This window comes from Vanacampus margaritifer, chromosome 12 (assembly GCF_051991255.1).
Source record: "Vanacampus margaritifer isolate UIUO_Vmar chromosome 12, RoL_Vmar_1.0, whole genome shotgun sequence".
NCBI classification, from domain to species: domain Eukaryota; kingdom Metazoa; phylum Chordata; class Actinopteri; order Syngnathiformes; family Syngnathidae; genus Vanacampus; species Vanacampus margaritifer.
The window spans coordinates 9598788-9616547 of record NC_135443.1 but is presented as its reverse complement, the minus strand read 5'-3'; the positions used below and the strand labels follow the sequence as shown (position 1 = coordinate 9616547).

Sequence of the window (17760 nt, the reverse complement as noted above, 5' to 3'; positions counted from 1 at the left end):
CTGGTGTTGCAGAAACCGGTAATTTCTGGTAGCGCGCTGCGCATTTTACACCCAATCACATCCATGCAACTTAGTGAGGTTCTTCAATGTTTTGTGAAGCTAACGTTTAATTTGAACATTCAGTCATTCATCTGTAAAGCATTTGACTTTGAAAACAGAGAGTCACAGTTCAAGTGGCAACTACAGACGCTGGAGAGCCAGAGAGGTGTTTGTCGGCTTCCTGTCTGACTACTGTCAAAGGTGCTCTTGAGCAAGGTGCCAAGGCTAACCACTTGTTCACTGTGCAGCCTTTTGGTGAGTATGGTGTATGTTACTAAAATGTTTTTGCCATGGTAGGCAAGGTTACTAAATTAACATTGTTTCTGAACTACTCATGCTGAACAAAAGCCTCTGAGTTAAAAAATAAATAAATAAACTATACATATATAGAGAGAGAGAGACTATTATTTATGTATATATACAGAAAATAGTTTTAATAGTATAAGAAACAAAACAGAAACTAGGACTACGTCTGCAAACATACATGTCATGTGGCAGCATTTGCCGCCGTACAAAACTTTGCTCAGCAGGGGGCGCGTTGGCTTCGTTGATGTCACTTCCGAACACGCTCGCCAGGGGGCAGCGTTACACTGTTGTTCCACATACAAACCACATTCCTTCACTCTTGTGCTCCCAGACTCTTGAAAAACAAGTTCGATGAAGGAAGAGCGCTGATGAAGAAAATAAAAAAAGTTCTTACCACAGTTGGTTTTGTTTTATTTTTCCTGAGCCGTAGGAAGCACAGGTTTCCCGTACTACGGTTAATTATTGATGTTAATTTTGTGGGGAAAATATTAAACGTATATGTCTTGTAGTTTGTTTTGTGTTGTCCATTCATAAACTGAAATAGACTGTTACCCTGTTTTGTGGATTATGCAACGGGGTAAATGCACACGAAAAATTTGCGCTGCACTCTGCCTGGACTACTCTCCGCTCATACTTGTGGTCTCACCCTATCCACAGGGGAGAGAGCGCAAGGGTGAGGCAGTTTCCTTCCATTACAAATACATGCGCATGCTTCCAAGTGAGACAGGGGGAGGAGGGGTGTGGGGTTCTCAGTTGGAGTCGTGCTGGTTAGAGCCCCACAAGTTTGCAGCAAGTCTGTATATGTGAGCGTCCAAGATACATTAAATATTTAAGGAAGACGAATTGATGGTCTCAATGGAAATCCGTTTTTCTGACCAACTGACTAATTTGGATGCGATGTGTGATTAAAAAAAAGGGGGGAGGCGGGCTTTGGGGATGTGTTGATGGACGATGAGGGGAGGGGCTTTAGGGTTGAATTTCAAGGCGTGGTGTCAAAGAATAAGCGACCAACCGGTGAGTGGATGTTTTTTTTTTTTTAAATGAGAAGACTGAAAAGAGGAGGTGGCTCTGACAAAACTTTTCTACGACTTAGTTCATTCGCCCCTCCCCGGCCTCCGGCACGCATTTATAGCCTGCAAAAAGGGGCTTGAGCCCGCAGTGAAGCACTTTTGGCTCAGCGCTTCTTCAGGGGAGGAATCACACCCATCTACTACTCATCAACACAACAAAAAAAAAAAACTATCCCCGCTCTCGTTTTCCTTCGTCGGTTACAAAATCCCCCGGCTGTTTTTGAAACAACTTTCCAGAACATTTTCCCTCAACCAAAAAGCAGTCGTGGCACAAACCAGCGCTCGTCGCAGTGCAGCCTCCTCGTTCCTCCATGAAAGAAGAAGTGCACCAGCAAATTTGGGGAAACGACGACATGTCTGCGACCGTCTTGTCCGCCTTCTACGACATGGACATGCTTTACAAGGTACAGCTGCTTGTTTAATTTGAGTTGAGTGCATCATGTTGCAACAAGTTGCAGCCATGTGACCGGAGTGCAATTGCTAACATGTCGCCCGTTCTCTCCCGCAGCAGGATAAAAGCACGAACATGAACGCCCTCCACATCAACAGCATGCTGGACAAGAAGGCGGTCGGAGCCCCGGTCACCTCCGCGGGCTCCGGTGGCCCCTTCACGCCGGGATTTTTCCGCCGAAACTCCACCAGCAACGTGGAGGCGATGAACAACGGCAACAAGTACGCCATGAGCTCCTCTTACAGCAGCCTGAAGGAGAACACGCCGAGCGGAACGACCACTCTCATGAACAAGGAAAACAAGTTCCGCGACCGCGCGTACAGCGAGAGCGGAGAGCGGGCCGTGCTGCAGCAGAAGGCCGGCTCCCAGATCAACTCCACCCGCTACAAGACCGAGCTGTGTCGGCCCTTCGAGGAGAACGGCTCGTGCAAGTATGGCGAGAAATGTCAGTTCGCCCACGGCTACCACGAGCTCAGGAGCTTGTCCCGCCACCCCAAGTACAAAACGGAGCCGTGTCGCACGTTCCACACCATCGGCTTCTGCCCCTACGGTCCCCGGTGTCACTTTATCCACAACGCCGACGAGCGCCGGCCCGCTCCGGCTGCTAACGCCAACGTGCAGGCGGGGGAGTCCCGCGGCTTCGGCCAAAGGGACATCCTCCCCCCTCAGCAGCACTGCTACGCCCAGAGGGACAGACCAAAGCTTCACCACAGCCTTAGTTTCTCCGGCTTCTCCAGCCACCACGGTTTGGACTCCCCACTGCTCGAAAGCCCCACGTCGCGAACCCCGCCGCCGCCCGCCTCCTCCTGCATGTCCTCCTCCAGCTTCTACGACGACGTGCTGTCGCCCAACTCCATGTCTTGCATCCACAGTGCCTTCAACTTACCCGGGCAAGACTTAAAGACTTTGCTGGCCCCACTGGCCTTGCACACCTCCGGCGGCTACTCCAACAACCACTCGGCCGGCGGCGCCCACTACGGGGGCGTGCAGGGCGGCATGTGCCCCCCGTCGCCTCCCACCTACAACATGAGCCACTTGCAGACGCTGCGCCGTCTCAGCGAGTCGCCGGTGTTCGAGCCTCCCCCCAGCCCGCCAGACTCGCTCTCAGACCGGGAAAGCTACGCCAGCGGGTCCCTCAGCTCCTCCGGGAGCCTCAGCGGCTCCGAGTCCCCCAGTCTGGACGCTGGGAGACGTTTGCCAATCTTCAGCAGGCTGTCGATTTCAGATGACTGAGCGTGTTTATTTTTATTTTATTTTTTTGTAGTGGATTATGTCAGCAGCTTCCACCTTGCTAAAGTGCCTTTGAGCAACAAGACATTGAATCTACCAGCTGAAGGGGTGGTGGCCCTGCTCTGACCTCCCTGGTGGGGGGCAAGTGAGGAAAGTTCCACCCACGGGGATCAATAAGTGTCCTTGACCTGGCATTAGATTACTTTTTTTGTTTCATTCTTTGTAATATAGCTGTATTAAAGGTTTAGATAGAAAACAGAAGGCATTCCATCAGTGCCTTGCCCAAGGGCTCATGCCAGCCCCTCTTCCCTGTTTTTTGTTTTTGCTCTATCGGGCGAGTCACACTTTTCCTGGGATTAGATGACTTGTCAAGACGAAGAGACTAGAAAAGCGAGTCGATTTCCTCCTATCCTGCCAAGAATTTGCCTCGACTCAAAGTAACTTTTTTTTTTCTTTTTCAAAGTGCTTTTTGTTTTTTTCTTCTCTGAAAAGCTTCAACTTCCATTCCATATCTGTTTTCTCACAGTGCCACCCAGTGGTTAGGTTGGTTAGTGTAGCTTGTTGCTTGGTTGAAAAGCACTCTTGAGTTGGGTTTGTTTGGGGAAATCACTGCTGATGGTTGAATATATATTTTTTTAGCTGTTTGAGTGATTTGCATAGCGGTGCATAACTGGCTATGGACTATTTAACTTATTTATTATCTTGTGAAACAAGTATAGGCTACATTGGTAATTTGTGTCCATACTATATTTATCAAGTATGATGAAGCAATAGATCTATATTCTTTTATGTTTAAATTATGATCGCCATTATTAATCTGCATAAAGTGGAGTGTATGTTCTTTTCACAGTAATATATATTGTTTTCTTCTTTTTTTTTGTAACTTCACTTGGTTATTTTTTATTGTAAATGAGTAAAAAAAAAATCTTAATTTAAGAGACCGTATGTGATATTTATTTCATTAATTTTGTTTCCTTGTTTACGTTTATTAAAGTTTGCATAATTGCTGTTTTGCTTCTGAGCTTGTGTGTCAATGCTGTAGAAGGCCTTTTTTTTTCCTTCTCCTGAGAATCCCTATTTAGATGATTCTGTAGAATGTAAACACAATGTGGTTGTATAGACCGTCCAAACCTTGTTTTATTTAGATCAGCGACAAAGAATCCAAGTCAATAAATTAACCAAAAAGTATTCCCCCCCACCCCCACCCTTGTTTTCCTCTGTTTGCACGAGGTCACACTGTGATTCCAGCCACGTGCTCAAGAATGTAGCAATCCCATGTGCCCCAGTATTATTGTGTAGTGCCTATGGGGCTCATCAACATGACATGCCTTTAAAATTAACCAAATAAAGTATTTTTCTTACATGGCATCTTTTATACGCAGGCTAAAATGAATGTAGTTTTGGATTCTATTTTTACTAAAGGTTGTTACCACTCAGATACTCTGACAACAGCCATAACCTCTCTTAGTCCCCATTCCTCTTCATTTGATTTTTGCTCAGCTTTTCTTTCTTTTGATATCAAAATCTAGTCGTGAGTGTCGAGTTTGCTGCAGAGGGAAGTGGTTGAACATGTCTGGTTTGTACATAGTAGGTACAGGGGGATGCACACTATGTACTTTTGACTACTTTATCAGAAGTAAAGCTTTTTGAATGTAACAAAATGGACAAAAAGGCAACATGAGTTGTTTATTTTTCGGGGAGTCAGTTCACTACAAATTGAGTGTGAGACTGTTAACTTTGTACTGTACATTTTTTTGTAGTTCTCCCAATAAAGAAAAAAACTTTTTGAAAAAGTTTGTTTTCGTAGTCATTTGGCAATTGAGGTCGTTTTGACTTGATCTGTTGCAGACATGAACACATAAGGAATATTACCACAATGGCACTTTCAAAGTTTCAAACAAAAGTCTGGAGACAATTGAAAATGAGTCCAAGACACCACAGAGCCTGGCCTAAATCATTTCTAGCCTGAGGTTCTCGTTCTTCTCAGTACACTGACAATTCAACAAGCACACACTTGTCATTGTGAGACACAACTGTGTTTGCAAACCCAAAAAACTTAATCCAGAGGTGATCTGCAAACTCATAAGCATAAGGCATGGGAATATTATCCCATGCACCAAATAGCTGTAGTTTTACAGTGTTGATTTGTTACCATTAGAAGTTTTCATTTCAATTTTTTTTATTTGCACTAGGGTTGTAGTGCACTGCATTATACTGACAGGTGTTGTGGGCATGTCCAGGAATAGGAGGAGCCCCCGAGGTAAACCGAGGACACGTTGGAGGGACTGACTATGATGCACAGATTTGGAATGCTTCCTTATCTCTTGGTTTAATAAGAGGAGTTGGCTGGAGACAGATCGGTGCGGGCATGTGGACTTACACTGCTGCCCCCGCAACCTTGACCCACCTAATTGGAAGAAGAGAAATAGATGACTGGCCAAACTTAGACCTGTATGCTGTATTTTGATTCGCTAATGTAGCTAAATGGAAAAAACAACATATGAAAACCTCTCAGTTTGTGCTGTTTGGTTAACTACACTAATAAATAATAAGCATTATTGAATAGCTATCTACTTAGCATTATTATCTTTTTAAATGCCACATAATTAGTGATAAACTATGACACGTCGCAACTTGCTCATCTCAGCATTTGCCAAGGTTGATATTTTCTACATAAAACCTGTCATACCTGAATACCATATGTGGACAAAGCATTAGCTATATCAGTAACTTAAAATGGTGGCTTTTCATCTCCTTAACAGCCCCAATTGAACTACTCTACTGTCTAGACAACATTCTAAACTTTCATCTCTCATGTTCTGAGTTTAAATTGTTTGTATTGTTTTTAAGGAATATTAATTCAGCAGCAAAATCCATCTGTTTTTATCCATCTCAGAGGGCGGGCGGCCATTTTGCTTCAATTTGCTGAGATGGATAAACACAGGCGGATTTTGCTGCTTAATAAGGAAGTCAACGCCCCCAAAATTCTTGACAATAATATGTTATATTTGACCTCACTAGTCGAAACATGACATTTTGAATAATATTACATTTGTGGAATATGAGTTAAGCAGCAAAATCCAGCTGTTTTATTAATCTCAGTGGGCGGCCATTTTGCCACTTGCTATCGACTGAGGATGACGTCAATGTTGCTCAGGCCTCAGGTAACAACCAATCACAGGTGACCTGTTTTGTGAAGCTGAGCTGTGATTGGTTACTGTACCTGAGATCTGAGCAACATTGATGTCATCTTCAGTCGACAGCAACTGGCAAACATGGCTGTATTTTGCTTAAGAAACTAATATTCCACAAATGTAATATTAATCAGAATGGCATGTTTCGACTAGTGAGGTCACATATTATTGTCAAGAAATGTTTAACTCATTCACTTCCAGCCATTTTCACTGAAGCAATCCCCTTTGCTCCCAGCTGTTTTACTGGATTTCGACTGATATTGCAAGGCCCACAGAATATTGTGTTCCATTGCTATAAAAACATTGAACCTACCAAAAAAAAAAAAAAAAAAAATTAAAGTCTCTTCTTTCATCAGGAAAATATTTATATTTATATCTATATCTGTTTCCGTCTTGCAGCAATTAGCATTAGAACATAGCTAAGTTTAATTAATCATTATTCACAAATCTGCTTTAAAATCCTGGTCCAGGAAGTAAAAACCCTGCCACAGTTTGACTTTAGGCCCTGATCCTAGCTAGCTAACACCATGGGAGCTAGCTAGCTCCTGATATTTGCCTGATTTCCTTTACTGTTACGAATGAATAAAAGTATAATAGTTGGACTCTTCTAGTGTCTAGACAACATTCTAATCTCTGGCCCATATTCTGAGTAGGACCACAGTGGCTGTGCCGATTTTCCCGGAACTTCTAAAAGAATACAGTAAGTGTTTTGTTTTGTTTTTTTCACTCTGTGAAGTTATCAGTGGTCGCATAGGCATTAAGAAAATAAGAGTCCCAGCAGCCATGCAGTGCCTGGAGTTCACGCCAAGATAAGGTGGGCCGATAAAGGCCCAGGCTAATATTTACTGTGTCCTCAGTATTTCATAATGAAGTGTGTTTATCAGAGCAGAGCCAAGGGGCTGCACAATGCTGTGGGCTGTGCCAAGTAGGATACCTGTGGCTAAGTGTGTGTGTGCGAATGTGTCTGTAATAAAATGCAGTTAATGGCTGCGTGTGCCAATCACTAAACCTACATGTTACGCATGATGACGTGTTTCATATATGTCAGCTCTGTAAAAGACAATCTCCCGCTGCACATGTAGCAGTGTTTGTGTGCATGTTGGGGTCTTACTGGTTAATGAGTCTGGAGTTGCCACAATGAAAGGAAATTCTCTGACTTGTGATTAGGGCAGGAAGAAACACGGGTTCCTGGCCACCACCCATTTCCACCTCTTCTCTGTCTTGCTGTTTTTCCTCCTCTGTCAGTTTCCTCTCGCTCCTCTGTAGTGGTGGCCAGCGGCTTGGAGAAGTTACTATTTGTGTTCCACTGCCGCATTGGGAAGCTCAGCTCGTCCTGGTATTGTTTTGGGCATGCTCAGGGCCGACCTGAGGTCAGGCTGTAATTGCTCATACTTTGGAGACGTTGTTTTGGCCTCCAGTGTACGATGGGTGGAAGATAGTGTAAATTTTTTCAGCCATTTTAAAATGTAGTCTCGGTTTTAGTCCAATTTCAATCACACTTTTTAGTTTTTCTCATCAACCTCATCCCATTTTTATTTAGTCACATTTTAGTCGACTCAAGCATTTTAGTCTTTATTTTAGTCCATGAAAACATAACTTTATTCGTCAAATTTTACTCAACAGAAACTGTCAACACTTTTGTCTGGTTGTAGTCAGGACAATCCCCTTTACATTTTTTTGTCAACCAACTAATCTAAAACTACTTCACATACATTTTCTCTCATCTTTTTAATTTAAATCAACTTCATACACAATTACAGTATATCAACAAGTGGCTATTATGTCTCAATGCTATAAGCTGAGTTAGCTAGCATTAGTTAGCGGTCAGATTAACATTAGCCTATAGCTGTTGCATTAATGTTACATTGCGCACGCTAGATGCAGATTTGAAGGGGGGGGGGGGGGGGTCTCTGTGTGTTACTGACAGATTAGCAGAGACAGGATTTTACAAAATTATCTCATCTTTGTTCATGAGCTAAAATGTCCATAGATTTGAGTCCAGTCTTTATCAAGTGAGCTAAATTTTCGTCTCGTCTTTATTAGTCGACGAAAATGCATACTGATTTATTTTCGTCTAGTCTTGTCTAGATTTCATCTGGTGAAAAATGTATGTTGACGAAAATATTTTTATTGAGTTTTTATTAACAAAATTAACACGAGTCATTAATAGATTTCCAACTATAAGTTGAAGAACAAATGCTGTTCACTTAAAGTGTACACCGAGTGCCAGATAAGGCCTGCGTCTGCTGTTTGATCTACATTGCCATCAACTTTATTTTTCTTTACAGTGGTGCAAATCAACTATTATCCATTTTCCGTGTTGAAACGACCTCACTCCACGAATAAATGCCTTAAAGGTGAGTTCAAGGTGAGCTGGCGGTACGCGGATGCTGAGAAAGGTCATCTTGTTTTCCCGCCGCTGATGCTGATCTCGTTCAACCGTTGCTGCTTGGCCCTCTGTGTTGCTCTCCCCTTGACGCCTGCCAGCTTGTAAATATTTGCAAAGCATCTTGTGAGGGGCCTGAGTGTTTACTGCCAACGTTTGTGGCTCCTCAGCAAGTGTCTGTGTGGATGGAAGGAGGGATGCATCTTGCTTGCTGGGCTGTGTAAAGCTTAAAAAAAAGTGTGGGATGAGGTATTTCCCTCGGTCTCTACTGTTTACTAACACTGGGCTTTGGCTGGCTACCTCCTCTGACCCCCTCAAACGACAGAAACATGCAGGAAGTGTTTGTTTAGGTCGCCCCACTCCATTTAAAAGCACTGACATCATCTTTTTGGAAACAGGATATGATCACAGAACAGATTTTCTGTATTCTTGGACAAACAATACAGTGATAGCGCAACACAGCTTGGCCATTTTTGGCATAGCTTTATTAGAAATGTTGTAGATTCTTGGACTTTTAAAATCTGCTGTGAGTGTGTGGGCATTTGGGCAATGGTTTCTCTGTAGTTAATTACTGCTAATACGGCTTGGCTTGTTTTAGTTTGGAGATCATGATATTCTTGACTGCAGTTATAAAGTTCATGAAAAAACTACAGCGCAACTGTTTCCCTTTAAAAACATTTGAGGATGCCTCTGCGTGTATTCAGAGGCATCCTCAAATGTTTTTAGAGGGAAGTCAATTTCAATTTTTTTTTTTTTTTTTTTTTTACAATACAGGGAGTCCTCGAGCTACATCGCACGCGACCTACGTCGTTTCAACTCAGCACCTTCTTTTTCGTTAATTTCCCATAGTAATCACGCCATTTGAAAGTAGTTTAAAGTTGTGTTGTTGTTACCTCCAGTAACGAAAGTCCATCAGCCGGTCGGCTTGCCATCAGGCGCGTCATATATGTTTTGTAAAATTACTTTATTCGAAATCCGACTAAGTCGAAATTCAGATTACATCGCCAGCGTAGAAACGGAACTTTGCCTTAACTTGAGTACTCCTGTATTATGTTCTATGTGGCCCCACTAGTCTAACCACAACATTCTGATTAATATTACATTTGTGGAATATGAATTAAGCGGCTAAATCCACCCGTTTTGATCCGTCTCAGAGTGGCGGCCATTTTGCTACTTGCTGTTGACAGAAAAGGACATCATAGCTGATTAGGTCATGACCAATCACAGCTCACCTGTTGTCTGAGTTTGGTCATGTGACATTCACAAGCTGAGCCGCGATTGGTCGTTATCTGAGCTCTGAGCAACTGTGATCTCATCTTCTGTCAACAGCAAGTGGCAAAATGCCCCCCCACCCCCGGAGACAGATCCAAATGGTTGGATTTAGCTGCTTAGTTCATATTCCACAAACACAATATTAATCAGAATGCCATGTTTAGACTAGTGGGACTGAATTGAACATATTGTTGTGAATAAAAACTTTTACTTGAATTTCCATTTTGTGAAAATAACATTGTAAATGTAAATATAATCAACTTGAAACAAATATAGTCTGCGTTACACAAAAATACACAAATACTTAATTTAAAGTGACGAACCCTCATATTTGCCAGATTTCCTTTATTGTTACAAATTTTGAAAATACATTTGTGATTGGCTCAAGACTAGTCAAATGTGTACACTGCACCTCTGGTCCAAAATCTGTAAATGAGGACAAAGAAAATGGATGGATGGATAATAAAATAAAAACCAGAAACAGGCTATAAAAGTAATTTCTTAGAAAATGTTCAGCAAAACAAGTTATCCCATAATTAGTGATAACATCATATTTAGTTACTGTTGATGGTCGGCCTTTTCATTAATTGAACTGTTTTGCTCTTTTCCAATTTCCACCCTACTGTTATGCATGTAAGCCATCGTTTATGTAACCATACAACATTGAGCAGAACCTACAAGATCAGCATGACTGACCTTAAAAGCAGCACCAGCCTAAAAATTGTCAAGCAGAGTCTCAGAGAGATTGTTTTACTAATGAATCACTTTTTTATTATATGGTTGCTGTAACAAGGCGCTGTTCTTCTTTCTAGACGTGAGTGTCCCAAATGCTTAAAATATGAGTCCGCAACACCTGTTTATGTGCATGATCCACATTGCTGCTAAATGTGGATCGAGCCACTATCTAGTGGCAATTTGTCATTTATTGGGACGAAAATGTCGGTTCCAGGTGGGAGTGTGAACAAACAGGGCGGGCACATGGAAGCCTGCAGCCGCCGGCGCGCCTCGGGCTGTGCTGTTCGAGAGATGCAGCTGTAAAATGTAACATGTCCCATCTAGTTGAGTAAAGGAGCTTTACTTAGTCCAGGCGTGGTCTCCAAACACGTGATTGGCAAGCAAGCTCGGAGGGCGATAAGGAACTATATGTGAGGTGAGGTGAGGAGCGCGTGGACGTTTGTGCGTGGCCTACTTACACTTCCTTGACCATATCTCTCTCAAGTCTTCAATAGTAGATAAATACATGAAAATACGGGATCGTTTTTTGTCGTTTATTTGGAAAAATATCGCCGTTGACTTTTCTCATTTGTCTTTTCATGCGGCATAACAATCCCTGAGTCAGTGTGCAGATTTTCGTGAGAGGATGTCCGAGCACCAGAGAAGCGCAGAGTAATTATATATAATCATCCAAATGTTTATGTTGTACAAACTTCATAACTATTCCGAGTGAGAGGCCGTGTTAGTCGTGAGTTGCTGGAACCTGTGAACGAGGCCAGATGTTGTGTGATTCACCGGGATGACAGCCAGGATTGCATTGTCATGCTCTTCACCGCACCAAGTGCAATCAATCACACAGAAGTGCTGTGTAGCGCCGTCACTGTACGCCAATGCAAAAGTTACGGCGAATAAATATTCAATAATGATGAATTAAGTATATTTCTTTGACCTATCTACCTACAGTGTGATTTTTATTTATTTATTTTCGGGGTGTTTTCAGGTACAGATCAAGTCGTGAGAAGAAGTCACAAGAGTGGTTTCACTGTGTGTGAAATCCAGAGTTTGAACCAGGTGACAGGAGCTAATGATTACTAGTAAGTTAACAATAACGGACTGAAGGTTTATTTTCAACATGTTTAACTAAATCACATGTGGAAGTATGCATCTAAAGGTGTTAAATAAATAGCTAGTATGCATAGGGTGACCAGATTTTCACAATTAAAAACTAGGATATTAAAATTTTGCTGAAAAAGTCACAATAAATTCTCACCAAGAACTATTTATAACAAATTTAATTGCGAGTTCCCCTGGTGGCCATACTTCAGCCAATGCTAAATGCTAGTTTGGCTAGTTCAACAGCACTAAACAATCAAAGCGGTCACCATTATCCAAACTTTTAAACTTGGTCCCAGCAGCTAGCTGTGCCTTTTACCCACTTTCGGTCCCATTTTACATTGCAAAAATGCTGACAGAAAAACTCAACTTGCGTTGAGTCTGACCAGGGACCACACTAGTCGTAGGATTACATTTCCCATGATTTTAAAACAAGAAGCAGAAAGTAGTTCTTGGTGTGTTTTTACCATACTCCGGTATGGCAAAAACACACCTGCTAGCGATTAGATACAGATGATATTAACATGAGTAAACATGAGTAAACGTAAATAGGAAGAAATTTAAGAGATAAATTCAGTTTTGATTGGATTATTGTATGAACTTCTATGTCAACTGTGAAATAGGCGCAAACAATTAGCTTGCCGACTGGATCGACTTATAAAAAACAAACGGGATGCCGGGACAAGAGCTGTGTAAAAGTGAGACAAAACAATTGGTGCTGGCGACTCGAGACCCAAGACTCAAAGCCGTGACTTTCCCGGTTAGCTAGCTAACAGGTTATCTGCGCAAATGGTGGTGCTAACCTGTTGGCTAAATAAAAATGACAAAAAATAAGATCTTCTCAGTTAAGTCAAATCATACGCAGATACTGTACATAGATGCTTCATTGTCTTACATGACTGCCTTACAGGGTTGGTTCATTGCTGTGAGACATCAGCATGTACGCCATATTGGATGTGGCAGATCAGTCCATGATGCCTGTTATAAACGTTTTTTGTTGTTGTGATGTGCCACTACAAAATGACCTCAGCGCTGGCTACCCTACAAATTACTTCATGAATGAGTCTACTCTATCCTCAAAAACAATAAAAGTGAAAATAAAACGTAAACAGTGAAACAGAGAAATTCTTCATTTTTGGAGCAACAACAAGCGAAGCTATGCTATGGAACACAAGAAACGACCAAAAAGGGCATTCAGCATAATTTGCATAGTGAAACATGTGCTTTTATTTGTTTTACTTTTATTTTATTTTTTTATTTTATTTGTTCTGTCAAAACATGTCATCATGTGAAACGGGTCAATTGTGTAAAAAAAAGGTTGGGGACTGCTTCCCAAGTGGGATCAGAAAGAAAAGTGTCAGTATGATCACACCGGTAAATATAAAATAAAGCAAAAGATTTATGGAGCCCCCTCTGGCTCAAAGAGGTAAAGAGTTCAGGTCACCTTTGAGGGTTGACCTGCATCTGGTGGAGGGTTTAAGGTCCTATTCCCGGATGCATTGTATGCATGTGTGTGTGCGTGTGTATGTGTGCACGCTCCAACAGAGGAAAAGGGGTGTTGTTAGTTCTGCTAGGTCTAGTTGCAGTGTTGTAACTCACGTCCATATTTCATATCTGCAGTTTTCAAACAAAAGGCTATGTTGATATAATCTGCCGGCCAGTCAGAGGAAATGAGTGTTTGTATGCTCACAAACCATGTTTCTGTTTCTTTTTTTGGTGTGACCCTGTTTTTCCATTAAGCTCATTAAAGTGTCCTGCTTCATTTCTTAACATCACCACACATCTATTTGTTCAAGACTTCACTGAGTATGTCGTGCCATTCAATGGGAGAGTTCCATTTGTTTCTATTTAACTTGGTCCTCGGGGATCTTAGCAAGAAGAGATCAGGGGCCTCATTTATAAAGCTTGCGTACGATCAAAATGAGGCCAAAACTCTACGTACGAACATTTCTGCGCCAAAGGTGGTAATTATAGAAAACAAACTGTCACAAGCACACAGCGGGACAGCAAGCTATGCGAATGAACTTAGATATTCTCAACGCCCGTCTTTTCTTGAAAAAGCCTCATGCAACAAATCATATTAATGTGGACACATACTGCACGCATTACATCATCGCGCCACGCAGCAATACGCGAAATAGTAATTTCACCCGCTCGCCGCCGCAAATGCCATTAAAGGCTAAATGAAACCAGATAATAAGGTTAAACATTAGCTAGAAAAATACAGTCTGTTACAAGAATCTTTGCTATGGCGCTTGATATAGTTATAGGCTTTTGTCATGCAAATAAAGAAAGAAAGAAAAAAAGAAAGAAAGAAAGGCGATCCACACAACCATGATGCTGGATGAAGGTCCATAAGCAACACATTATAATATTGGAATATTAATAGATACTAATAATAACAACAATTAGGCAATAGGGGGGCCTATTGATCTCTTAATTTTTGGAGACAATTTTCCCAGTGCATTAGTAAAGTCTGAGTAAAGACAATAAATTATTATTATTATTATGGTTTTATTATTATTATTATTTTTTTTGTGTGTGTTTGTGTTTTTGTATTTTTGTTGTTGTTGTATTTATTTTATTTATTTATTTTTTTGCCACTGTGCGCCCTGCGGCGGTATTATCACAACTTGTCCTGCTTGTTTTTATTGGCAATGCTCCCAAACAATCACGGCCTTTTATGACCTCTCCAATTAAGGTTTCAATGTACCTCTTTAAAAAAAAAAAAAAAAAATCATTAAAAAAAATATTATTCACACAAAAATTCTATGTATAGACCTACATCATGGTGAAGTTAGCCTTCTTTCTTGCCCAAATTGTTTTGATTTGGTGTTCGCCATCACGTCCTGATTATAAATAGTTGATTTGCTTTGCCAAATATGGGGTGAAATAGGCGGACTTGGGGCGGGAAACGATGTGGAATCTGCTGTGCACACCGGTTGGGATCGTTTGGCATTTATAAAGGAGAATTGCGTGCAGGTGCGCGTATGTGCGTCTACGCATGGTTATATAAATCTCTTTTTTTTCTACGCACGCGAAGTTTGCGTTTCGTAATTTTGTACGCAGGATCTCACGCACAGTTTCATAAATGAGGCCCCCGGGGTTCCTTCTAAAATGTCAATTCCATTGCTATTTTCATCCATCTCAGGGGGCGGCCATTTTGCCACTTGGTATCGACTGAAAATGACATCAGTCGCTCAGGGCTCAGGTACTGACCAATCATGGCTCAGCTTGCGAGCATCTCATGACCAAAGTCAGAAAGCAGGTGAGCCGTGATTGGTCGTTACTTGAGCCCTGAGCAACTGTGATGTCATTTTCAAAGTGGCAAAATGGCCGCACCCTGAAATGGATAAAAATGTCTGTTTTTGCTGATTAATTCATATTCCACAAATGCAATATTAATCAAAATGCTGTGTTTATATTACTGGGGGTGCATAGAACATATTATTTTAAAGAAAATTCTTGGGTTGACTTCCACTTTAAAAGTAGAATGCTGCTGAAAATATCAAATCCTTCACTGCTTTTTGGTGCGAGATGCTTTTTCTTTTTTGCGATGAGCAAGAGTGGCGGGAAAACGGTGTTGTGAAATATTTGTTGATGTGGCTTTCCGTGAATTCAACGACAAATACAGACTACTGCCATCTGGTGCCAAGGCCTGTTAATTTAATAATCTTATAACATGGTACATATGGACAAGACATTCAGACACTTGGCTAACACAGGAAGGGAAAATTTGGTAAAAATATTTAACTTAAGTTTCACATTTGTCAGATCTAACAGGTTCTCCTCCTTTGGGAAGACTTTCTACAGTTTGAGGTCACTGATGTTGGACAAGAGGCTCACCTCTGTTCTAATTCATCCCCAAAGGTGTTTCATATACTTGAGGTCCGTCCGGTCTCTCAAGTTCTCCCACACCAAACTCTTTCAATCATCATATCTTTCAGCTTTTTCAATACAGACCAAGTCTTGGTCAGGCCTTCACCAGCTTCAGCAGGCCTGGTCATCCATCAATGCCTCCTTTAAGGGAAGGTGGAGTAAAAGAGCAGCACAGACCACCTTTATCCTGCACTCTCAGGACACTCATTCATGCTCTTGGGAAGGAGAGCTACAGTGTGTGTGTGTGTGTGTGTGTGTGTGTGTGTGTGTACACTAATTCAAATACTATTGGGGAGTGAGAAAACACACCTCCTGCACTCATTTGCAGACTCTGTATGTGCATCTGTGTTTTGTGTAAGTTTCGCATCACCGGTGAAAGTATATACACTCACTAATCGCAGCGGCTCTTGTGGATACAGCTCGATTTTAATTTGAAGCGGTAGTGGGGTGGTGGTTACAGTTGAGAGGTCCCAGGGTCGAACGTAGGTTGTCGTGGGAAGACTCTTAATTGTCCATATGTGTGAATGGTTCTATATACGTGCCCCGAGATTGGTTAGCGACCAGCCTAAGTTGTATGCAGCCTGCCTGTCACTTAGTGTCAGATGGGATCGGCTCCATCTCACCCGCAACTCGAATGAGGACACACAAAATTGAAGTTGAACGGAACTTCAGTCGATTTAGTTTACTTTATTTTTTTTAATTTAAATTTTAAATTTTAAATTTTAAATTTTAAATTTTAAATTTTAAATTTTAAATTTTAAATTTTAAATTTTAAATTTTATTTATTTATTTATTTTTCCCTGGAGATTTAGTTTACTTTTAGCTCTTGAATGCATTTTCAACAATGCACTCGTGCAAGAAAATTATTTAGCAACAGACATCAACAAATCCCGCATCTTGAAACACTGATAAGTATCAAGACAAGATGTAAGTCACGAAGCATCAAGCGGTTGGAATGTTAAGGTACAACATTGCCCCTCTTCCTCCTTTGTGTGAGTCACAACAGCTACACATGCTACAACACTTTACTCAGACTTTATGTAACTTTCATTTCCAGGAGAAACCGCTTTTTGTGCGCGCTTTGAACCACATTCAGTTGAAGGGAGGTCTTTCTGAGTCACAAGCATCTCATCAGGGCAACTAGATGAGAGAAGAACAATGTAATGACTGTTTTCCAAATTGTGTGATCAAGACTCACAATATACATAAAGAGATGCATTCAGTTAAGTAGGGCATTATGGCCTCTTCAGCTTCAAAGCGTTTAATCAAACACAGTGTCCTTATAGCATAAACTCTTAGTGGTATTTTTACAAATGATACCTCTGCAGTATACATTAATTGATTTAAAAAAAAAAATATTCCAATAGGAATTAATGGACTTAGAATACATGCATTCTAGAGCAGTGGTGTCAAACGTACAGCCTACGGACCACAACTGGCCTGTCTGGGGTTCCAATCTGGCCCGTGTCAACAGAACACAAACAACTGTTTTTTTTTTAAATACTGATTTTGACTCTTTTCCCCACATAAGAACAACATGGGAAAAAATGGTCTCATGTATTTTATTATTATTATTATTATTATTATTTAATTATTATTATTTTTATTATTTAATTATTATTATTGTTATTATTTAATTATCATGAACTTACTAAGCTTATATGCAACATTTTTAACATTGACATCATGCAAATCAACTTGCAATTGTGATTGTTTAGCAAGGAAGTGTTGACATCATCCAAATTATTCGTTTTTATCGGTTTAGACAAGCACATATGTCATGTCCAATGCAATCATCTACGGGCCCGAAGGGGTTAAATGACATTCTGAAATTTGGCTCAGGATTTGATGCAAAAATGTTGCACTCATTTTTGTCCTCAAATTTCAGATAACTCTATACGAAGACAATAAAAAGTGGGAATATTTTCAGAATGTACTTATAATAACGTATGTGTGAAGGACTCAGCCTATATATTCAAAAAACAAGAAATACATTGACCTGTCGTTATTTATAGCCTGTTAGCTCACAGACATACTGGTCAACTCACTTGAGATCAAAATAGGGTGAAAGTGGCTCCTGAATTAAAATAACTCTCATTCTAGGGT

At 41.1% G+C, this 17760-nt stretch overlaps 1 protein-coding gene across 2 annotated transcripts; it reads left to right on the top strand.

The window, feature by feature from the left end:
- Positions 1-1433: 1433 nt before the first annotated feature.
- Positions 1434-4284, top strand: zfp36l2 (zinc finger protein 36, C3H type-like 2). 2 transcript variants are annotated; one of them, XM_077581896.1, is made up of 2 exons: positions 1434-1819; positions 1927-4284. In XM_077581896.1, the coding sequence occupies exons 1-2, from the start codon at positions 1727-1729 to the stop codon at positions 3097-3099; spliced, it is 1266 nt and encodes a 421-aa protein (XP_077438022.1). In that variant the 5' UTR covers positions 1434-1726; the 3' UTR covers positions 3100-4284. The 2 variants fall into 2 exon arrangements, with proteins under 2 accessions (XP_077438022.1, XP_077438021.1); XM_077581895.1 differs by having other exon boundaries at positions 1436-1819; positions 1924-4284.
- Positions 4285-17760: the final 13476 nt, after the last annotated feature.

Excerpts from the sequence above, each read along its gene's own strand:
- zfp36l2 (XM_077581895.1), top strand. The coding sequence starts at position 1,727 with ATGAAAGAAGAAGTGCACCAGCAAATTTGGGGAAACGACGACATGTCT. Across the intron at positions 1,820-1,923 it reads ACATGGACATGCTTTACAAG|CAGGATAAAAGCACGAACAT; the intron begins GTACAGCTGCTT and ends TCTCTCCCGCAG.